Source organism: Pteropus alecto, unplaced genomic scaffold (assembly GCF_000325575.1).
Source record: "Pteropus alecto unplaced genomic scaffold, ASM32557v1 scaffold474, whole genome shotgun sequence".
NCBI lineage: Eukaryota > Metazoa > Chordata > Mammalia > Chiroptera > Pteropodidae > Pteropus > Pteropus alecto.
In genome coordinates this window covers 69,849-92,409 of record NW_006434848.1, presented here as the reverse complement: position 1 = coordinate 92,409, position 22,561 = coordinate 69,849, and the positions used below count along the sequence as shown (strand labels likewise).

At 55.0% G+C, this 22,561-nt stretch overlaps 2 protein-coding genes and 1 pseudogene across 4 annotated transcripts; 1 reads left to right on the top strand and 2 right to left on the bottom strand.

Moving 5' to 3' along the window:
• Positions 1-42: 42 nt before the first annotated feature.
• Positions 43-20,175, top strand: BCKDHA (branched chain keto acid dehydrogenase E1, alpha polypeptide). Of its 3 annotated transcripts, none has more exons than XM_015588438.2 (9): positions 43-383; positions 9,988-10,167; positions 10,272-10,358; positions 14,013-14,121; positions 16,241-16,402; positions 18,096-18,302; positions 18,515-18,656; positions 18,797-18,968; positions 19,659-20,175. In XM_015588438.2, exons 1-9 carry the CDS (start codon positions 213-215, stop codon positions 19,827-19,829), a joined length of 1,401 nt encoding a protein of 466 aa, XP_015443924.2. In that variant the 5' UTR covers positions 43-212; the 3' UTR covers positions 19,830-20,175. The 3 variants fall into 3 exon arrangements, with proteins under 3 accessions (XP_015443924.2, XP_006910751.2, XP_024901764.1); XM_006910689.3 differs by having other exon boundaries at positions 9,985-10,167; XM_025045996.1 differs by lacking the exon at positions 9,988-10,167.
• LOC112478883 lies at positions 1,295-1,413 on the bottom strand (annotated as a pseudogene).
• Positions 20,176-20,309: 134 nt separating the features above from the next.
• B3GNT8 (UDP-GlcNAc:betaGal beta-1,3-N-acetylglucosaminyltransferase 8) lies at positions 20,310-22,450 on the bottom strand. The gene is made up of 2 exons (XM_006910688.3): positions 22,355-22,450; positions 20,310-22,005 (listed from the first exon to the last, which is right to left on the bottom strand). The coding sequence occupies exon 2, from the start codon at positions 21,971-21,973 to the stop codon at positions 20,780-20,782; it is 1,194 nt and encodes a 397-aa protein (XP_006910750.1). The 5' UTR covers positions 21,974-22,005; positions 22,355-22,450; the 3' UTR covers positions 20,310-20,779.
• Between the last annotated feature and the right edge of the window lie 111 nt (positions 22,451-22,561).

Below are 22,561 nucleotides of genomic sequence, written 5' to 3'. Positions count from 1 at the left end.
GTTTTCACCCGAGGCCCCCGGGCCTTAAACTCCTGAGGCTCTGGGCAGGTTGCTCTCTTCTTTGCCTGTTACAGAAACTAGTGCGGTGAGGCGATCAGAGTAATTTTTGGGAAGCTAGATTGTTTGTATTCACCCATATATATGTCCTAGAGACTTCAGAACTAGTAGCAGTGGTTTCTTGGCAGGATGGTGTTGGCATTTGAGTCAGGCTCATGAAGGGGCAGCCCCCAGCCTCGCCGAGGATAGGGGCGAATCACCGAGAGTTGTTAGCCAAGATGGCGGTGGCGGTTGCGGCGGCGCGGTTTGGGGGGCCAAGTAGAGGCTTGGGCCAGGCTGGCCTCCTGCTCCTGCGGCGGCTTGGAGATCGGAGGCTGCCTAGATCTGTGAGTACCTGGGGGGCACTGGAGAGCTTTCTCCAAGGGGGAATAGGGATGTCAACGCTGTCTTCAGAGTGTGGGGTCCCCACAGGGAGCGAAGGGAGGGCTGTCACGGAAGGGACAAGGGTTGGGAGAACCACTTGAAGAGGACATTCAAAGGGAGAACTTCCACTTCCTTAGAGGGGAAAAGCGAGGCAGCTCCTTTGGGGGTCCTGAGAGAAGGAGACAAATTGGGAAGTGGGAGGGGTTCCTCATTAGTTGCCACCCATCCCCAGGGGAGGGAAGGCCATTTGGAGGACCTGGAAAGGAGACGAGACCTTTGCCTTCAGGGGTTGGAGAGTGAAACTGCCTTAGTAAGGGGAAGATTTTCTTTTCGGTAAAGACCCACCCATCCCCAAAGAGGAGAAAATAGATCAGGTCCCACGTCACAGGCTTTTGTAGTGCCCTGTAATTTTTTTGCTCCTTTGCTACGGTTCTAATTTTAAAATGAAGCGCATAAATAACTAGTTCGATCTTGTGTCCCTTGATCAAATACCAGGACAGAGACTTTGCCTGTTTTGGTCACTACAGAGGAGATGGTCAGTAAATATTTGTTGAGTTAATGAGAGGAGAAGAGGAGGGAGAGAAGTCCACAGGGCACTTTGGCCACATTTCTTAGAAACAAAATCTAATTGGAAGAAGCCTCTGTGGGCTTCAGTAGAGCTATGAACTAAAATTTCACAAGAGAGTGGTTGTTTTGAAGCCAGACCACTTGGGTTTATATCCCTAATCTGTCACTTTTCACCTCTCTGGACCTAATTTCTCCCTCTAAAATTCTATTTAAAAAATTTTTTTTATTTTAGGCGAGGCTACCCTTGGTTGACCTCACAGATTGTAAGGACCTTGTCAGCTTACAATCTTTTATTTTTTATTTTATACACCTACAGTACCTGGTCTTCCTAGGTGGTCTCCCATCCAAGTACTAACCGGGCCCGACCCTGCTTAGCTTCCGAGATCAGACGGGACCGGGCTTGTTTAGGGTGGCATGGCCGTAGACTCTCCCTCTCAAATTCTAACAGTGGCATCTCGTAGGGTTGTGAAAATTAAATATGAAGAATGCTAAGAGCTGGACTTGATGTTATGTTAAGGGCAATAGGAATGTTGGCCACTTTTGAAACTGAGGATAGAGGAAAGGGGGTGACCTTAGGAGGGCCTGTATTGGTTAGGGCCCTGGAGAGAAATCTGTCAAGATCTTGTGGTGTCACCCTTGGATCCGGATCAGAGTTCTGTGTTGCCCCAAGGGTAGGGGGGAGGGAGATGACTAACACGGTGCAGCAGACGTGTAGTTAGCATTTTCCTTCAGTTCTTCCTCAGATTACGGCAGTGAACAATCACAGATCATTGAGATTTAATAGTTTTATTAAAAATATATTTTAGAAAGACAAAGAATGCCCTAAGGAGGTACATGGTCCCAGCGATGGGAGCTGCAACAGAGCACTGTAATAACAACCACAACAAGAGGGCACAAAGGGCCCAGAAGTGCGAATGTCTGTCTTATATTTGGGCCATGATGGGGTGATTCCAAAGGTGATTGGCAAGTGAGGGCATTTTGATTGACACTTGGCTGCTATATAACTCTGCTTAGTGCGCATGTACCTACCTAGAATTCTACTGATGCAGGACAGGGCAAATTTCTCCAAGTGGAGGGGAGACCAAGCCCTGCACCGAGAGAAGAGCATCCTTTGGTGGAGAGTGAAGAAAGAAGCACACACGCCAAAGTTAGAGTCAAGAAGAAAGTTTATTAGGAAAAGGGTAACACTCCGCAGAGAGTGTGGTCTCCACAGGTAGAGTGAGAGGGACCAAGAGAAGCTTGGAAAGATAGTGAGTGGAGGGCGAGTAGTGTTCAGGGAATTTGGTTTATATATCATTCTTTAGTTCCTATGAGTTATTTAAGACTTTGTCAGCCTATTTTCTTTGACATGGACTTAGAGTGAGGAAAGGGAAGGGTATGTAGCATGAAAAGGTAAGAATATGTAGACTGAAAGGCCCACTGGCAGTTCCCAGCCTTTAATCCATAGGTTCCCATGGTTTTAGCCTAGGAAATGACTCTTGGTTCCTGTTTCCCCTTCACAGGTGTGGAGAATGGGGCTGTTAGCAGTCCCAGCGAAACCTCCCTTTGTTCAGAAGGTGTCCTGCTGGCCTGGCTGCAGGGTCAAATCAGCATATTGCAGTCTCTCAATGTGGCTTGATTAACATTTTAATTCTCTTGCCTCTTCCCTGCATTACTATTACTCTTAGGGTCTTCTTTGAGCAGTCTCTAGATTGGGCCCCTATTCCTTTGTTCCCCCTGTCACTCCTGTGTGACTAGCTACCTAACAGTGGGCTTGGGTCTGACCCTCTGACCCTCCAATCCAGTAGGAAGGGAAACTAGAAGCTGTGGGAAGAAGCTATAGATAAGGGGAGAAACAGAAGGAGGGTGAAGAGGATGGACAAGGAATGAGGGGAGGGGTCCTAGGAAGGGAGTTACCTATTTTTGGAAGGTTTACTGCAGCAGGATGGGGGGACGGGCAGCCTCCTGCCTTTGAGTTGGTTTTACCCGCAACCCCCCCCCTCCCCCCGCTTTTTTGAGCTATAGATCCTCCAGAGCTGATCTCTGCCCCAGGAGCCTATTGGCTTGGCCAGTGGGAGAGGTGGGCAGGATTGGGGCAAGAGTAGGGGAAGGTCCTTTGCAACTCATTAAATCTTCATCCTTCTTGGCTCAGTCACACTGCTGTTCTTCCCTCCTCCGTTTCATTTTTCGGGGAGGTGTGGGAAAAGGAGGAGGTCTTTCAGAGTCCCTACTTTTTATTTATACATATGTATTGAAATTTCTTTATTTTTGAAGTCTTTTATTTCTCCCACCTGTTCTTTCTAAGATTAAAAACGATGCTTTTGTTTTTCGAGTGGAGGGAAGGAATGGTAGCATTTAGTCAAAAGATTTTAGGTGGGGGCTGTCAATAGAACTTTATGCAATGATGGAAGTTTTCTATACCTTCACTATCCAGTACAGTAGCCCTAACCACATGTGGCTTTTGAGCACTTGACATGTGACTAGTGTCACTGAGAGACTGAAGTTTCCACTTTATAGACAGTTGCCAACTTATGATGGTTCAACTTACGATTTCCAACTTTACGATGGCGTAGAAATGATACATACTCAGTAGAAACCCTACTTCGTATTTTGAATTTTGATCTTTTCCCAGGCTAGCGATATGCAGTACATGACTCTCCCCTGATGCTGGGCAGCAGCAGTGGGCTACAGCTCCCAGTCAGCCACATGATCACAAGGGCAAACTCTACAGTGTACTGTACAGTGTACTGTGTTGCCAGTGTTTATGTCCTGCTTCTGATGAGAGGATAAAGAGGAAGGCAGTGACTCTTGAGATGCAACTCAAGATACTTGCCCAGCCTTGCCCAGCCATAGGCTAAATAAATGTAGGTTAATGTAGGTGATAGGTGTTTGGAGCACCTTTCAGGTAGGTGAGGCTAAGCTCTGATGTTGGGTAGGTTAGGTGTATTAAATGCATTTTTGATTATGGTATTTTCAACTTATGGGTTTATCGGGACTTAACCCTACTGTAAGTCAAGTTGCAGCTGTATTTAATTTTAACGAATTTAAATTTAAATAACCATGAATGGTTTCTGGTTGCCCTGTGAGACTGCGGTTTTAACTGAGCAAGGTGGAGCCAGGAGCTGGTGCCTTGTGGGAAGATGGGGAGGCTGTATTGTGCTGCTGACTGGGTGGTTGGGGCAGGCTGGGTTGGGAGAAGGCTGGGGCTGCCTGGCTTCTCGCTGCCTGCTTGACCCTCCTCTCGCCATCCAGGCAGTTGCTTGGCCTTGCCTCCCTTCCCCCTCCTCCAGTTGCTAGCAGATGTGTCTTTGCTCAGGAAGAGGACGGGGAAGACTCAATTGTCAAGCTGTCACCGCTGGGGTGAGGTGAAATCCAGCGTTGCCCCAGCGGCGTGGGGGAGGAGGACGGTGGTGGCGTTGTGTGTTGTCCTTCGGTTCTTCCCTGCTGATGCAGTAAAGAATTACAGGTCAGTGAGATTTAGAAAAAGTAAGATTTATTGAAAGTACGTTTAAGTTCTGAGCTAAGGAAGGCCGAGCCCTGTGGAGTTAAGGAGGTGAAGAGAAGATAGTAGCACGCCCCAAAGGGAAGGGTGGGTTTCCAGCCTGGAGAGCTGACACAACCCAGAAATGGAAAGATCTGTTTATATTCAGGCAGTGATGGGCGATTCCTATGTGAGGTCACCTCGTCTGACACCTGGCTGCTCTGTAACTTTGCCTAGTGTGCCTATGCTTACCCAGAATTCAGTCTGTTATAATTAGATTTGTGAACTTCCAGGCATAGTCATGGTATTATAATGATGGTATCATGAGGCAGAAGTTATGAGCAGTACTTTCTGCACATGCGTTTGTAGCTGGTTTAGGCCAGCTAAGACTGTGACCCTCCTGTCTTGTCTCTGGGGATGCAGGAGGGATTCTCTAACTACCAATAAGGTGCTCTTAGGGCGGTCTCTAGGCTGGGCTCCTATTCCTCTGTTCCCCTGTCGCTCATGTCTGACTAGCTACTTAGCAGAGGAGTCCTGAGTTGGTTTCTCAGCTGCCACCCCAACGAGCAAGTGGGACCTCGGCCAAGTCACTTCACTTCTCTGAGCCTAGCAAGTGGGTGACTACAGTCCCTGCCCTGTTGGAAGTCAGGGAGCACCTGGAGCTCTGCCTTTGTGATTTAGCAGTAATGTTATTTCTCCAACCCATCCGATCAGGCGGCTTGTCTGGAGGCAGTGTCACCACATGGTTGGTGCCTAGTGCGTATTGGATGAATGGAGATGGTTTTTACTGATCTCCTAATTATACGGGTCCATCTCTATCTTGGCCATGTCCTCTTTTTTCATATCACGAAGCACTTTTATAATTTACAGTGCCAACTCATACCCATTATTATATTTGATATAGCCACAATGCAAGGTATATACTGGTCGTTTTCTACTATTACAGATGAGGAAATTGAGGCTCAGAGAGGTAAGGTCTGAATTTGGAGCTCTGGGCTCCAAAGCTTAGTTTTTTTCATATTGCCAGGAGGAGAGCGATAGGGCTCTGGTTTGGGTCTTGTGACATCCTGCTTAATCCAGTCTTGGCGTGTATCCCTAGCCTCTACCCCGGCTGGCTGGTGGGAAGCTGAGTAGGAGGGCTGGCCTCAGCCCCACTGGCCAGTTTTCCCTCCCTTGGATGAGCCTCTCCTACCCACAGGCCTTTGTAGGGATACATACGGTCCTTCAGATGTCTGCGGACAGGCCATTTCCTCAGAGAAGCTTCCACAATCCCAACAGCAGTCTCTCTGTAAAACCAGGACCATAGGAGTCGCCCCTCAGAGAGATGTGGTGACGAAGGAAGCACTCTCTACATATACCATGTGCTCAGTAAGGGCTCGAGAAACGGTTGCTGTTTTTCTCCAGGGACAGTAAATCCGGGGTGGCCATGATTGCTGCTGGGCTCCACCCCTCCAGTGCCCGGGGGAACATAGTGATGCCCAAGCCCCTGGTCCCTGAGGCCAGAGAAAGCCTGATGAATCACATTTACCCGGCCTCCCCGGCCAGATCTCCTGGGAGGTGAGGCTGCTGATATTTCTGAGCTGGAAGCAAAGCCAGGACTGGGCAATCCCGGCTGTTTGAGGGCAGAGTGCCTCAGACCCCTGGAGGGAGCGGGTTTGGATGGCCTTAGCTGTCGTAGATCCAGAGGACTCGGTTAACTGGCACCATCCGCAAAACTTTCCATGGCTGGACGCCCCCCTTTCTCTCCAGCCTATCCAGGTAGTAGTGGTCAGGCTGCCTGGCTTCATATGCTGACACTACCACTTGATCTCTGAGGCCCTCAACGAGTCACTTAACCCCTCTGAGCTTCAGAGCCACCTCTTTTCTGGAGGTGTGATAATAGTGCTGGCCTCACCTGGCTGCTGTGCAGATTCAGTGACACACAGGCAGAAAGAGTGCATTGTGTGGTGCCCAGGCACACGGTTAGCTATTGTCATTAACGTGCTGCAGCCATGAGTGTCGTTCCCCCAGCCTTTGCCTGGCTCACCGCTGCTCGTCCCGTGGGCCTCGGCTTCACTCCCCTTCTCCAGGAAGCTTTTCTTCCTGCTCCATCTGATGCTGGTGGTGAAAAGTTCCTCTTAGAGCTATGGCAGGTGCTTTATACCCACCTCACTACGAGCCTGTGAAGTAGCAATTTTTATTTTTTCCACAAGGGGACGCAGGCTCCAACTGTATCCTGCCCAAAGTGACATAGCTGGAAAGGGACAGAGCCAAGGTTCAAACAGGCAGTTGAGAGTCTCACCTGCCCTGCAGTTAACCACTAAACTGTCCTTCCTCCTCTGAGATCACCCCTCCTGATTATAACGTGTGTTTGTCATCCACCCCTCCCCCTCGCCTCCAGCCCTCACTGAGTTCAGGACCCAGTTTGGAATAATTATTCAGTATCTACCTGTTTGACAATTGTCAAAGACACTAGTCAGGAACTCGTATTTATTGTGTTCGTTTTGTGCCAGGCGCTAGGCTGAGCATGCCACACACATCGACTTGTTAATCTGCGTGCCCACCTGTGAGATGGGTGCTCATGCCATCTTGTTTACACGTGAGGAGACTGAGGCTCGGAGCTTTAGTTACACAGCCGGGAGTGGTGGTCTGCTCGGAGTCCATGCCCTTAACCTTGATGCCATAGGCAGTGGCTCTATGAGGGGCCACCCCAGTATCGACCTGCTGAGTGGACTAGACCATCCAGGGCAGGCCGGCCTGTTTCCTGTGTGGTGGGAGAAGATGTTGTTTCAAGGTTTTGTAAATCTCCGAATGTAGCCTGTGCCATTATAAGTCACTAGCCTCCAGGACAAAGCTGCCCCCTCACCAAAAACAGAAGAAAAAGTGAGTGGAGTCACATCCTTTCTCTGCAGGCCTTTTACCACTCAGCTCAGTGAAGCGTTTCCTTGGGGTCAGGCACTGCTGAGTCCTTTGCAGAGCGGACTGAATCAGCACAGTGAGCCTGGGGCGGCCCAGGATGGAAGCGGCACAGCCAAGGCTGAACTCCAGCGTGTGGGGTATGCGCCCTGGTGGTAGCCCTCCAGCCTCTGGAGGCGGACAGAGCCCTGTCCTGACACCGGAGCTTGTTCTGAGCCCTGAGGCCCTGTCCTCCTGACCCCTGCCGGCCCCTGGCCTTCCTGCTTAGAGCCGCTCCCGGGACCACAGTGCTTGTTCCATCTGCGTTTCCCCTGTGCCTCAGTGTCTCTGCTGGGGCCACAGCCTGGCATTATAATCCAGTTTGAGGTACAGCCAGTCCTCCCCAGCTCCTTTCCCACCTTCCCCCTGAGGTGCCAGTCATTTCCTAACCTTCCTCGATTTTGTTTTTTCCCTTCTGCCAATTTTTGAGCACATAGTATGTTTCACACCCATACTGAATCCTTTGTGTGCCTTATGTTAGGGACTTCTCACAATAGCCCTTTGCAGCCTTTGTACAGATGAGAAAATTCAAAGAGACAAGGTGTTTTGCAGAGGGCCACACAGAGGGCTGAGACACTGGGTCCCAGGTCAATGGGACTCCAAAGCCAGTGGGTGAAACCGCTCGTTCATCCTTTTGTTCAATAATCACCTGTTGGGTGCCCGCTCTAACCACCTGGACCCCTGTCTTCCTGGAGCTGGTGATGTGTGCGGTGACAGACACGACACTAAAGGATCCTCTAGGTGGTCGGAAGCTTCCGGCTGTGTTAGCACTCAGAGTCGGAAGCATAGTCTACGTTTTGGCCGCTTCCCTTGCACGCAGAGGGGAAGTCTGCTGCGATGTGGTCAGGCCTGGACCTGCCTTGCTGTTGAGAGTGTGATTTCCTTTATTTCCTCACCACCACGCTCACAAATAAGCATGCAGATGTTCCTGTTCCCCCTGGAACCTTGGACAGCTTCTCCACTGCAGTTAAAGGAGCGGGGAGGTGGACACACTTCAGCACCCATGTGTGAGATCCACCTCGTGGCAAACTCACTCCTCTTTTAGTTCCTGCCGGAAGCGAGGCCACCATTTCTGAGCCAAGAGGAACCTGGCGACCGGTGGGAAGTAAAGATGTGGTTGTGTGGAAACCGGGCTAGCGATGGGTTAGAAGCGTGGGTTCTGGGCTCCGAATGTCCGCCCTGCCCAGGTTTGAAGCCTTGTCCTGACTGACTTATTTAAATTTTTAGCTCCACGGCCTGGTGCAGGTTTTCTCATCAAGTCAAGTGCAGTGGTCAGATTGCGCATGCAGAGCTCAGCCTGGCACCCAGCAAGTGTGTGATCAAGGTTGCTGCTGGCTCAGAAGTCGAATTGGTTCACATCCTGTCACATGTGTGGGCTTCTCATGGGCTTTCCCAGCCAGGCTCTGATCCGAGCAGGTGTGATGTTCCCCACAGGACTCCTCCAGCCACTCTGAGCTCCTGTCAGGTCGCATAAGGGACGTGTCACTCCTCAACTCTTTGCCTTTTGCATATTTAGCTCCCCCGGCCTCGATTGTTCTTTCCCTGACTCCTACATGTCCTTCCTCAGAGAAGCCTGAGCCTCTTTCCGCTCTGCAGTACGGAGCCCTATGGCTTCTCCCAGGAGACTATAATTCACTCTTATCAGTACTTGCTGAGTTCCTGTCTTCCATGCCAGGCAGCGGAGACAGATGTCTAGTGTCGCTTAGGCCCTCAGAACCCAGCATAGAGCCTGGAATGAAGCAGGTGCTCAAATATTTGTTGAGTGAGTCAGGCCGGACTTGTGGAGGGGATTAGGATTGGCATGGAGAGGGCACTGGAGTGCACGGAGCACTTTACCAGGTGATGGAGGAACAGGTGGTAGAGAGATGAGAGCAGAGATACGGTGGTAGAAATGATAATTTTTTTTGAGCATATACTGTATGACAAGTATTTCTGCTAACATTCATACGCATGATCTCGTTTAAGCCTTGCAACATTTCCACGAGGTGTTCTCCATTTTATAGGTGAGAAAGGAGAGACTTGAAGGGAAGTCACTTTCTCGTGGTCACCCAGCAAGGGATTTGAACCCAGGCTGGCTGACTTTTAAAGAGCTTACAGGCTTAAGCTCTATTCTGGGTGGCCTCCCTGGGGAGCACAGGGGTCAGTAAAGAGCCCAGCCGACTGACTCGAGGGCACTGTGCAGAAGTGTCTGTGCCCGTGATAGCGGTGGAAAATTGAGAGAGGGGGTTTCTGTGGCCAGGCTGGGAAGGTCCTGAGTGCCAGAGCAAAGAGTTTGGACCTTGGACGATAATAAAAGCTGCCAGTTCTTAATCTGCCTGCCACTCTGTTGAATCATTTAATCTTTACAACAACCCTGTGGCATAGATGTTCTTTTCACCCATTTTGCAGATGAGGAACTGAGATACGAAGTTTTAGTAACTCACCCAAGGTTACCCAACGGGAAAGTGGTGCAACTGGGATTGACACCCTGTGTGTCAGGCCCCAGAGTTCACCAAGACCATGGTGACTTAACCACTAGGCCACACTGCCTGTCACCATGGCTCTGAGCCAGTGGAACTGTGGTGCCACTCCTGACTCAGGTGTCCCCTACCTTCTCCCCCCAGCAGCCTCGGAGGTTACAGCAGCAGCACTTCTCATCCCTGGATGACAAGCCCCAGTTCCCAGGGGCCTCGGCGGAGTTCATAGACAAGCTGGAGTTCATCCAGCCCAATGTCATCTCAGGGATCCCCATCTACCGGGTCATGGACCGGCAGGGCCAGATCATCAACCCCAGCGAAGACCCCCATGTGAGAGGCCGTCTCCCCCACCCCCTGCCTCCCATGCCCAGGCCCCCTGTCCATCTCCTCTCTGGTCACGGCAGCCCCGCGTCCCTCTGTGCCTCCATCTGCAGCTGCCACAGGAGAAGGTGCTCAAGTTCTACAAGAGCATGACGCTGCTCAACACCATGGACCGCATCCTGTACGAGTCCCAGCGGCAGGTGCGTGGGGGCGGGCTGCGGAGGGCCCGGGGCCGTCTGGGCTCCCCCGGCCTGTGTTCAAGCCAAAGGACAGCTCTCAAGGAGGAGAGTGGAGATTTTTTTGTCTTGGGGTCCTTAAAGTTCTTGGGGTTCTCTTGGGGCTCTGGAGGAAGAGTGTGGGCAGGGCCCAGCCCAAGGGCAAAAGGATGGACCGAGATCACTAAAACACCTACTGTGTACCGGGCTGGGGGCTTAGCTGTGCTGGGACAGGGCAGGCTCGAGACCTGAGAGCCTTTCTCGGGAGCTCACAGTGTTGAGAACGCGACCCGGTGCTTCTTGGAGTGCCTGTGTCAAACGTGCGGCGACCCTCAGCTGTGTTGGTATCAGCGGCCGGAGCCCCGGTCAAAGCAGCGGCAACAGAGGGGACTTGCTGACTCCATAACTGTGAGCCCAGAGGGCCTTGTTTTCAGGCACAGCTGGGTCCAGGTGCCTCAGAAAATGTCACCAGACCTGTTTCCCTGGGTGTCTTTTCCCCTCTCCTTTGCCTTGTCTTCATTCTCAAGCAGTGGGGTCTCTGGAAGCTCCAGGCCCATGGAGAGGTGTCAGAGAAAGCGTTCAGGGTGTGATCGTAGTCCTCATTCTGCCACTTTCTGGCTTTGCGGCCCTGGGGAAGCCGCTTCATCGCTCAGTGCTTCGGTTTTCTTGTCTGTCCCTACTTCGTGGGGTTGCTGTGAGGATTGATGGTGGCACATATAATGGCCTTAGGAACAGGGAAACTGGCACTGAGTCAGCACATGGTTAATATTAGCTATTATTTGTTATGACCCTGCCAGCCTCACAATTATTAACCGTTCTACTTAGTGGTGGAAATAGTGTCGGGTCCCTAATGTCCCCACAGAAGGCCCAGGGCTGATGCTCACTGGCCAGGCTTTGGTCACAGACCCCACCCTGCACTGGGGCCATGAGACCATCCCCAAGGAACCAAGGGGTTAGGGGAGTTAAGTCTGTCCTTCCCAGGCTGCATAGACTGAGAAAGGGCATGGAGGATCCTGTTGGAAAAGGGGGAAGGATGTTGGGCAGGCCGGCCCTCAGATGGCACCACCCCTGTGGGTCAGGGATGGGCTTGGAAATCTGCATTTGCATCAAGCCCCCCGGGTGACCCCACCGTGGACTAAAGCGTAAGACCCAGACTCTCTCACTAAGACACCCCATATGGGCTCTCCGAGTTAGGGCAATATCTCCACCCTGCCCAGGAACTTCCCTTGGCTCCCCTTGTCCACAAGATTGTGTCTGGCCCTTCCTCTCTGTGTCTCCCATTCCAATGTGGCCTTGGCAGTGTGCTCCCCTCTCCACAGCCTCAGCTCCAGGCCATGCCACCCCTCCCACTTCATCTCACATGCCTGGGCTCCTTCCTGTCCCTGCGTTGGCTGCACAGATGGGCTTTGGAATCCAACGGACGTTGGGTCCGGTCACAGCTGTGACTTTGGGCAGGCAATTTTTCTTGTCTCTGTCTCATTTTCTTAAGAATGTTCAAAAACGGGATACCAAGAGAACCCACCCTCTAGGATGGGGTAGGAATTGTGTGAGACCCGGCATGTAAAGCCTTTTGCCCCCTGGTCAGCACAGAGGAAACCCTCTGTGAGATCAACTCATCCATCAAGGTTCATCTGTTAGCTGGGATTCTGTTCAGCTGCAGATAACATCTCCTCCAAAAAAATCTTGACAAAATTGAAAGTAGTATCTTCACCAGATTAATAGTTTTTTCTCTTACATAAAAGAAATCTGGAAAGAAGTGGTCTGCGGCTGGTGTGGTGTCTCCACAATGTCATTGGATACCCAGTGTTGGCTTCTAGCCTCAAGAGCCTCTCGTGAACCTGATGGCTGCTGGAGCTCCCTCCATCACATCTCATTCTAGGCAGGAAGTAGAAGGAAAGTGAAAGGGTAGACACGGCACATTCCAGTTATCCCCACACCCACCTTTATAGAACTTTCCACACAGCCGCACACATTTCACTGGTCACTCCTAGCTACAAGGGAGACTGCAAAATGTAGTTTAGTCTGGGCAGTTGGTGTCTCTGGTGGAATGAGATCTCTGTTAAAGAAGAGGAAGAGGGATAGGATACTGGGTGGCAGCCAGTGACCTCTGCCAGTAGCCTGTTTCCTCAGGGTGCCCTTCTCAGGCTCCTCCCCACGCCAGTCTCAGCCCTGCCAGGCCCTCAGCAGTAGGCATCTGCCCACTCACTTGGCTCTGAGAAGTCAATTAACTTTTAATTGGCTCCCCACTTAGAAGAAAGCATTATTCATCTGGTTTCCCACCATGACAGAAAGCCTGGCCTGCAGAACACCTGAGGACAGCCAAGGGCATCCTGCAGGTGCCAGCTGGGGCTGTCTGTCTCTCACTTTACGTGCAGTCTCATTTCTGTCTCTATGCCACGGGCTCCCCAGATCTCTAACCAGACTTTGCCTCTTAGCCCCAGATCTGCTTGGCTTCTCGCCCTGACCAAATTGAGCCTGTCCAAACGTGGCCTCTGTATCTTCTTCCTAGATCTGCTCTTCTTCCTCCCCTAGGCTGCGTCTCAGTGACGTGTGCCACCATCACCCATTTGCCCAAACTGGAGACCTTCATTTCATGCCTGTCTCCTCTGTCCCTGCTGTCACTTTCCTCTCATTCACTCTGTTCCTAAGTGTTTAGTGAGAAATCCATCTTGCTGCTCAGCGGCACCATCAGGAACCCAGACTTCCTATCTTTCTGCTTCACTGTCCTGGGCAAGTTGGCTTTCCTCCTGTGCCGTTGCCTCACGTTCAAGCATGATGGCTGCCACAGGTCCAGGCTTCATGGCTACGTGCAAGGCAGGAAGAGAGCCAGGAGAATGCCTGGCACCAGCTGCAGTGGGCTTTTTTCTTTTTTAAGTTAAGAAAGCAAAAACAGACTTCCACTTAAGTGTCTGGCTAGAGCTGTGTGCCCTGGCCACCTCTGGCTGCAAGGGAGGCTGTCACCTAACATTTGGCTTTTCCAGGCCCTGAGGCTTGGCACCGGTGTAGCAAACAAGGAGAGTTTGCTGCTTCCTGGCACCACTGACTGCTTCTTAGGACTGTCAGCCATCCATCCTCTCTTTGCCTCCCACCACTAGGCCAGGCCATTGCCCCTCTCGCCTGGTTCGCTGCACTCAGCCGTCTCCATCCATTTCCCACACGGCAGGCTGAGAGACTTTCTAAACATCGCTCCCCCCAAGGAGACCCATCAGCAGGTTACCACGGTTCCCCGGGGAAAGCCCAAGTGCCTCGTTCCCTGCGCTACCTCGGTTCTGCCTCCCTCTCCCGCTCCGCTCCCCCCACCCCTCCCACTTCCCGTCCCAGCCCTTCTAGCCTCATGGCCTTCATTGTTCTCTTGGCCTGGAAAGCGCCACCCACCCACACCTTTTCTTAGCTTAGGCATTTCTCCTGGCACCCCTCCATGGTGGGGCGGGTTCCTCCTCATGGCTCTGGTCACACAGCCCCCTCCCTCTCGCCCTCACCAGTCTGGCAGTTCCTCCATCATGGCAGTAGCCCCAGAGCTGGCCTTCAGGATGCATTTGTTGATCGATGGGGCAATTAGAAGTTGGTCAGGACTTGGACGTTCGCTGTCATGGTGCAGCGTCACTGAGCCTGGGCCTCCGGGTCCCCCTCCATCCCCAGGGCCGGATCTCCTTCTACATGACCAACTATGGTGAGGAGGGGACGCACGTGGGGAGTGCAGCCGCCTTGGACAACACGGACCTCGTGTTTGGCCAGTACCGGGAGGCAGGTACGTCTGCCATAGCCCGGCCCTGCGGAGCACGTGCCAGAGGTCAGGGCTGTGGTCCCAATCGGAGCAGGTCAGGCCCAGTCCCTCCTGGTGTGCAAGTGAGGCCCACGTTAGTTACCCCGTGTGCTCTTTGAGGAGTGGTGTGATGCCAGAGAGGTAGAACTTTCCAGCAAGGAAGAGCCAAGCCAGGGATAGGAGCTTGGAGGCGGTGGGCTTCCCCTCTGGAGGCCGGCAGCATTGTGGTTAAGAGCCTGTGATCCAACCGGTCCCTGGTTACCAGTTGTCAGATTTGGGGCAAGTCACTTCCCTTCTCTGAGCCTCGGTTTTCTCATCTCCAAAATCAAGGTGAGGATGATATTGCAACCCCTGCATTGTGGGGTTGCTGGGAGCACACAGGGAGGTCTCTCCAGGCACGGTGGCCTCCTGGAAGCCGCAGCAGAGAGGAAGGCCTGGCGGGTCCCAGCCAGGGAGCTGGCTCACTTCTGAGTGAATGAGTATGAGGAAGGGAGGGTCAGAGACCAGAACCGAAGAAAATCAGTGTGCATTGAAGAGTGGCGGGGGTGAGGGAGGGAGCCTGCGGAGCTGCGTGGAGAGTTCCAGAGTGGTGGTCGGTACAGGGGCCCTGCAAGGGAGACCCCTGTGGGGGTGTCGGGAAGGCAAATCTTGACCCTTCTTAGGTGCTGCATGACTACGGGCAAGTTGCTTAACTGCTTCTTGCCTCAGTTTCCTCATCTGTAATGGGAGATGGTGAACCTTCCCACGGCCGTTGTTGAGGGGATTCATGGGGTAGGTGACGCAGAGCCGTCAGCATAGGGCCTAGCATGGGGTAAGCACTCAGCATTGGAGGCAATTTTGCGATTGGGGCCTCTTGCCCTGGGACAGCTCTTCAGGAAGATGGGGCCTGGCCAGCTGGCTGTGCGGAGTACCTCCCTGGACCAGCATGGCATTCCGGTCTGTCTGGTCCCCTCTCCACTGCATCAGCCCCCCATCCCACAGGCTGTAGGAGGACAGAAGCCCTGTGGTAAAGTCTGTGGTTCAGCATTGTTAGCAAGGAAGATGAGATTTCCCCAGACACTGGGCCACAAACCAGGCCCTGCTAGGTTTGCTGAGAGTCTCCCGCCTGTTGTTGTGAAGGGGTCTCCCTGGCAAGGGCTCCAGGCAGGGCCGCATGAGCACCCTGCAAGCTGGGCATCAGTGAACGCTCTAAACAGGGCTGTTTGGGCCCTGGCTACCCTGCAGGAGGGAGCCCTCCAGCGCCGCGGGTCGGCAGGAGGCCCCATGTGCAAGTAGCTGCTGAGGGTGCTCGTGGGGGGTAAGGAGGTGAGTCGGACCCTGGGCACCAGGCCCTCTCAGTCTGCCTACCCTGTGGAATGGGGACAACAAGAGACTCAGAACAAAGCCAGCGCTCAGTGGAGCGCCCTGACACCAAGGTGCTCTGTCCTCGGTGCCAGATGCATTGGTGGCTGTGTCCCATTTCATGGCTCAGCTGAGGGCCCTGCCTGAGGCCCCACCAAAATAAGGGCAGGCCTAGACTGTACTACCTCAGGGAACCGCCCCCCAGCCATGTGAGGCGGTCATCCGGGTCACCCGTCAGAGCCTGACGTGGGGTTCTCTTTACGGTAGATGGGCATTCAGCGGAGAGTTTGTTTAAAGAAAGGGTTTTACTGCCATAAACAGGTATGACCATTTCTTCTGTAGTCAAGTGAGCTGGTGGCCTGTACTTTTATTTGGTTTGTATGATGATTTTAAAAAAAATAATTGAATTAATTGAAACACTTAAAAATCAGGTAGTTTCTCATTAAAAAAAAAAAAAAAGGGCCAAGCTAGGTTTCTTATTTTGATAAGCTGGACGCTCTGGCCTCCCTGGACAGCAGTCGGTTGGTCTGAACAGCCGCCTCATCTTGAGACAGGCCTGTGCTTCCTTGTCTGCTCACCTGGTTCATGCACCTGCCTGGTGCCCTGGGCATCGACTTTGCCGCCCCTGCTCTCACCCAGCTCCATCACTGTACAGATGGAAATGGAAGCCTGGGCAGGAAGGGCTTGCCCCCAGACCCCCACAGGGTTGGTCTGCCCCCGGGGATCCCCCACCCCCACCAACTGCTGCCTCCTCCCCCCGCAGGTGTGCTGATGTATCGGGACTACCCCCTGGAAAAGTTTATGGCCCAGTGCTACGGCAACGTGAACGACCTGGGCAAGGGGCGCCAGATGCCTGTCCACTATGGCTGCAGGGAGCGCCACTTCGTCACCATCTCCTCTCCACTGGCCACACAGATTCCTCAGGGTGAGGACACACGCCCCGGGCCTGGACCATGTTGTACCCCTGCTCAGGCCCGGCCCTTCTCCATCCCAGGGCGACTTCCCGGCTGGTGATGTGGTCAGCACTGGTCTGACCTCCAGACCTTCCAGACCCTTCTTGTCTGGGGCCTTTCAGAGCAGGGCTGTGGCAGTGGCCCCACCCTTTGGGCAGCCTTGAGCCAGCGTGACCACACTCTTGATTTCCAAAACTTGTGCCTACCCCGTGTGTCCGCTCACAAACATGGCCAACTGTGTGTGATTGAGCGTATGCCAGGTTCCTTGCTAAAGGTCACCCCGCAGGTAGTGAGAAAAGCAGGGACTCAAGTCATGGGCTACATGGCTCCAGAGCCTGGGTTCTTGGCCCGGCCCCTGCTGTGCTTCAGTCCAGCTCCCTCAGAATTCACTCTGGAGCCCACAGCGCTTAGAGCAGTCGGTATGGCTTCTGTCAAAGGCGACTGCTTGGGAAGCAGACCCACTGGGCGGCAGCCTGCTCCGACGCAGCGCGGAGACCATGGAGCGTACCTCCCTCCCTGCCCTCTGCAGCCCGCCCGGGGTCAAGGATCAGTCTGGGCTTCAGCTTTGTCTGCTCAGGGCAGCCCGGCTACGTGAGTTGCTGTCTGTGGGCTAGCAGAGCGCCTGGCATGTCAGAAGGCCCGATAGCCTTTGAAGTGGGAGGTGGGCAGGGTAGCCTTCTAGGAGGAGGTGACATTTTCAAAGAAGATAGGTAGGATTTCCGTAAGGCGGGGCCCCGGCCCTCACCTTCCATTTGGGTGACCATTAAGTCACTCAGCAAATGTGCAGAGTCCCTGCCCCTGTGGGCACCATTCTAGGTATAATGAACAAGGGACAGACAAAACCCTCAGCCCTCCTGGTGCTGACATGATGGTAGTGGGGACAGACAGTCAACAAGACGAAGTGACCCGGAGCATGTCAGGGGCCGTAGGTCCTACAGGGAGAAAGGAAACAGAGGGAGTGCCATGAGGTGGGGGCAGTGGGGTGGCATTAGTAGGGGACATTTCAGCACAGACCAGGAAGTGGGGTGGGGATCTGGAGGGGGTGCCTACTTGGTGTGTTGGAGGTTCTCGGGGCGCAGGAGCAGCCCAGTGGGGGCTGCTGTGGATGATGGGGGCGGGGAGGTGGTAGACAAGTCAGAGCTTTGAGAGGGTGCAGACCTGCCGGGCCTCTAGGCACTTTGACTTTTACCTGGAGTGGAAGGGAGCTGTAGGGAGGGCCCCAGGTGCTGCTGTGGAATGAGCCTGACTCACAATTTAACAGCCCTCTGGCTGCCCTGAGGGTAATAGATTGGGCCAAGACTGGGCTGGTGAGGGTGAAAGGCGACTTGACTGGTGTGACCTGGATGAGATAAAGGAGGTCGGGGGAAGGGATCTGATTCTGGCTCTGTTTCGAAGGTGGCAGGTGTGGGATGACAGAGTTAGGAGTCAAAAGTGCTAGGGTTGGGGCCTGAGGAATTGGGAGGATGGAGCTGCCATCAGCTGAGGGGAGAAGATGGGCCGGGCAGGTTCTGGGGGGACGATCAGGATGTCAGGTGTTTTCTTCCCCCTCAGAGCCTGGTGACAGCCATCCTGAGCCCAGGAACCTTGGTTGGGTGGGGTGAGTGTGTGTGTGTGAGGTGAGTGTGCATGGGGCTCTTCTGCTCACCACCATCTCACTCCCTGCAGCGGTCGGGGCGGCCTATGCGGCCAAACGGGCCAACGCCAACAGGATTGTCATCTGTTACTTCGGTGAGGGTGCAGCCAGTGAGGGGGATGCCCACGCCGGCTTCAACTTTGCCGCCACCCTCGAGTGCCCCATCATCTTCTTCTGCCGAAACAATGGCTATGCTATCTCCACGCCCACCTCTGAGCAGTACCGCGGGGATGGCATCGGTATGGGCCTGCGTCTGGGCCTGCGTCGTCTCCTCCCTCCCCCTCCTGTTCTCTTCCTCCAGTGTCTGGCACGGGGGAAGCCCCAGGGACCGTGAGTGAAGTGCTGCTCTGTCTCTTTCCTCTCTTCTCCTCCCCTCCCGTCTCCTCTCCCATTCCCTGCTCATTGTCCTGATCTGAGCCTTGGGGTCTGACCTGCCTTCCTGTCCCCACAGCGGCTCGAGGCCCTGGGTATGGCATCCTGTCGATCCGTGTGGACGGCAACGATGTGTTTGCTGTGTACAACGCCACCAAGGAGGCCCGGCGGCGGGCTGTGGCAGAGAACCAGCCCTTCCTTATTGAGGCCATGACCTACAGGTGCCTGGCCCCCCTCACCCCCTACGAGCCTTCACAGCCCGTCTTTAGCATCTTCCCCACACTGATCACTGACCCTCATCACACAGGTCATAGCCCCTTCCTTGCCTTTATTACATGTCCAACCCCTCCCCGCTGGGCAGGATTGGGCACCACAGCACCAGCGACGACAGCTCGGCGTACCGCTCAGTGGATGAGGTCAATTACTGGGACAAGCAGGACCACCCCATCTCGCGGCTGAGGCACTATATGCAGAGCCACGGCTGGTGGGACGACGAGCAGGAGAAGGCCTGGCGGAAGCAGTCTCGCAAGAAGGTGAGGGCCCCAGGGGCGTGGAGAACTCTGGAAGGATGGAGATGGGGATCTGGGGGACGCTGAACTGGGCAGGCGATTCAGGGATCACCCAGTGACGATTCTCACAGGGATCACCCAGTGATGCACCTTTGCTGGGTCTTTGGCGTGATGTCTGCCCTCTGCTCCCTCATCTCTGAAGAGGGATCCCGGGAGCCCACATGAGAATGTTGTCCAAGGATGAGGTGACTTAGTCTGAGTGTGGCATTACTGTACCATGCAGAGCCAGCCCGCTGCCCTCCCTGGCCCTGCCCATCGGGAGCCAGAGGCAGCGCAGGCCAGCAGTAAAGGCCAACCCTGGCGTCAGGCAGTGCAGAGCGTCTGTCTCTGCCTCTCACTGTGTCATCATGGGCAAGTCCCTTCTGTGCCGTGGTTTCCTCACATCTAAGCTGTCTGCTTCTTAGGGCTCCTAAGAGGCTGAAACCGTCCTGTGCACGTAGTCCAGTGCCCGCTCCTGCAGAGCATGGAAGTGCTGGGGTTGGGGGTGCTGATGGGGCATGTTGGCCATCATTACTGTGATGATGATCGTCTCCATTGTTCAGATGGGAACATGAGTGCTCACGGGGTGGTTAATCCCTCACTGAGGTAGCACAGGTAGGAGGCAGGGCCCTGGGTGGGAGGTCAGCTATCTGCCTACCATCCTGTGTCCCCCAGGTGATGGAGGCCTTCGAGCAGGCTGAGCGGAAGCTGAAGCCCAACCCCAAGTTGCTCTTCTCGGACGTCTATCAGGAGATGCCAGCCCAGCTCCGCAAGCAGCAGGAGTCCCTGGCCCGTCACCTCCAGACCTACGGCGAGCACTACCCCCTGGACCACTTTGAGCAGTGAGGCCTGCTAGCCCCACCCCCCACCTCAGCCACCCCTTGAGGCAGCTCCAGGTTGAGGGGCGGAGGGAGGTGGCAGGACACTGTCCCCATTCCCAGCCAGCTCTTCCCAAGATACTTGGGCCCCAGGGCAGTGCCTGAGATGGTAAGGGGAACTTCCGCTCACCACCCCTGCTCCTCCACACTGTTACATTGTGGGGGGCTCTGTCAGCCCCCCCTTTGCCTTCTCCCAGGGACCAGGCCTATAGGACTGGAAGCCCCTCTGGGCTGGGGGCGGGCATGGCAGGTCAGCACGTGGAACTTAAAGTGAGAGGTGCAGCAGACAGTGAATAAACTGTGTCTGTACTTGGCTTTCTGCCACCTCTGGTTTCTGTTTCTGGGTGTTTTGGAGGTGGGAGGAGAGTCCTGCATGACTAGTTTTGGACCCCCCCTCCCCCTTTTACTTTAGATGAACAAGGCCAAGGCCGTTGAGATGTCTACTTCCCCCGGAAACTTTCGCAAACTGAAGGGCTAGCTTCAGCAGACAGGCGGGGGTGGGGGTGCTCCAGAGGTGGACTCCTTTCCCATAGGATGAGGCAAACCTGGTGTCTAGCAAGGTAGCCAGGAGACTGCTGGAACTGGCTCTGTCCAGTAAGGGCGAGGAGGTATTGAGTGTAAAGGTTGAGATGCGGCTGAGCTCTGCACTGTAAACTCTGGGGCCCACAGATACAAAGACAGCTACAGGCCTCAGAATGGGAAGGACATATTTTTCAAAAATAAAAAGTCAGAAATAGTCTTCCACCTTCTGCTGCTCAGTCCCATAGGCTGGGCGGCCCAGGAGGAGCTCAGGCAGCTGTGATTCCAGGACCCCCCCGTCCCCCCCGCCCCCACCAAGGCCTAGAAGGAGAAGCTGAGCAAGGGGTAGGCGTCCAGGCCTAGGCCAGGTCCACCCACTCCTCCAGTCTTCCCCAGGGCTCAGCAGAGGAGCTGAGGGTCTTGCAGGCGTTTCCAGAGCCGAATGCTGTCCTGGGGGCTGAGGGGCCGCACCAGCAGCAGGTTCTGGAGGGCACAGGGCTCAGCCGTGCGGTCTGCTGGCCAGGCTGTGAGGAAGCCTTTGTGGGCCCTGGGCACCAGGCCCAGGGCACGGAAGCACAGGCCGATGTAGACGTCATTGAAGGGGAACGGTGCCACACGGGCTGCCGCCTGCAGCAGCCAGGGTGCCAGGCGACCAGCGATGACATAGCCGCCCCCACTGGCATAGGCCGGGTAGTCACCTTCGAAGAAGGACCCGGGAACGTAGAAGGGTCCTCCGGGCTTCCGGAGGGGCTTGGCCTGGGTAAAGACCTCGCCCAGGTAGAGGCCTGGGGCCCAGCTGGGTGGCAGGGCCCGCAGGTAGTCCAGCAGGGCAGGTGTGTGCACGAAAGCGTCATCTTGAGCTTGCAGGATAAAACTCACCCCAGGGCAGTGGTGGCTGAGCCAGGACAGCAGCAGCAGGTCCTTGAGCGTCTGGTTGAAGGGGAAGTCAAGGAAGTCCCAGAGCAGCAGGTCGCTGTAGCGGTGGCTCTCCCAGGCCACCAGGGGGCCTAGATCAGGGCCCCCCTCACCTGCTGGGGACCCCAACAGGAAGAGCAGCCGGATCCCTAGAGCTGGACCACCCCAGGTCTCTCTCACGGCCTGTCGTTCTGCAAAGCGCCCTGGTTCCGATTTGACAGCCAGCAGCAGGTAGGGGACGGCGGTTTCCCTGCAGCTGGCCACTTGGCCACTGCCCCCTTCAGGCAGCCACTGTGGGAAGCTCCGGCAGGCCGCTGATAGCAAGAAGCGGCGGAGGTCCTCAGGGTAGGAGGTGAAGTCAGGGATCTCAGCGGCGGCAGCGGCTCCCCACGCCCGGCAGCCCCCCGCCTCGGTGCTGTTCCCACTGGGCAGGGCCCCCAGCCGCCACTGCTGCTGGTTCCAGTAAGCTGAGGGCAGTGGGCCAGTCTGGCCCAGACGGGCGGAGAGGTTAGCCGGAAGGGTGGGCTCGAGGCCGGCTGCCGTGGGGCCTGGCAGGGTGCCCTGGGGTCCTCGGTAGGCCTTGCTCAGCTGAGACTCCGACGCCCACTCAATGTACACTTTGAGTCCCAGGAGCGTGAGCAGGGCTGACAGGCAGAGAAGGCACTTGGGGCAGCGCATGACCCGGCCCAGGGAAGGGGTGGCTGTGGGAGCTGCAAAGGAGCCACAGAGGCCTTTGGGGTGCAGGGATGGACCCCAGCCCCCACAAACCCCTGTAACAGCCTCTCAGTGCCAGACCCTAAACCGACCCCGGACCAAAGACCCGACTCTCCCATGTTCAGGGACCTGGAATCGCTGCTCTAACCTCCTTCCAATTCGTCCTCTTTCCTCTCAGCCCAGCCCCTTCCACCAGCCTGCCCCCCACCTCCATATATCCCCCTCACCAGGATTTGGGATCACTGGGGTCAGTTCCTCCCGCTGTCATAAAAGCTCAGTTTCTTTTGCACCAACGGCCCCCACCCAAGGGACTGGGGAGACAGGGACCTGCTCCCTCCTCTTTACCTCTGGGTCCAGCTCCCCAGCTCCGGTGCCCTGGGCTTCTGGGCTGGCCCTCCCAGTTCCCTCCCTTCTGCCCTCGTCCTGCTGTGGCTGTGTCGTTGTTCTTCAGCTCAGCTCAGCTCAGCTCAGCCCAGCCCAGCCCAGCCCAGCCCAGCCCAGCCCAGCCCGTCCAGAGGGGCGGGGGCAGGGAGGGGAGCAGGCAGCAGGGAG

Coding starts and splice junctions, on each gene's coding strand:
- BCKDHA (XM_006910689.3), top strand. CDS start 213: ATGAAGGGGCAGCCCCCAGCCTCGCCGAGGATAGGGGCGAATCACCGA. Junction 384..9,984: donor ATCGGAGGCTGCCTAGATCT/GTGAGTACCTGG, acceptor TTCTCCCCCCAG/CAGCCTCGGAGGTTACAGCA. Junction 14,122..16,240: donor TGGCCAGTACCGGGAGGCAG/GTACGTCTGCCA, acceptor CTCCCCCCGCAG/GTGTGCTGATGTATCGGGAC.
- B3GNT8 (XM_006910688.3), bottom strand. CDS start 21,973: ATGCGCTGCCCCAAGTGCCTTCTCTGCCTGTCAGCCCTGCTCACGCTC.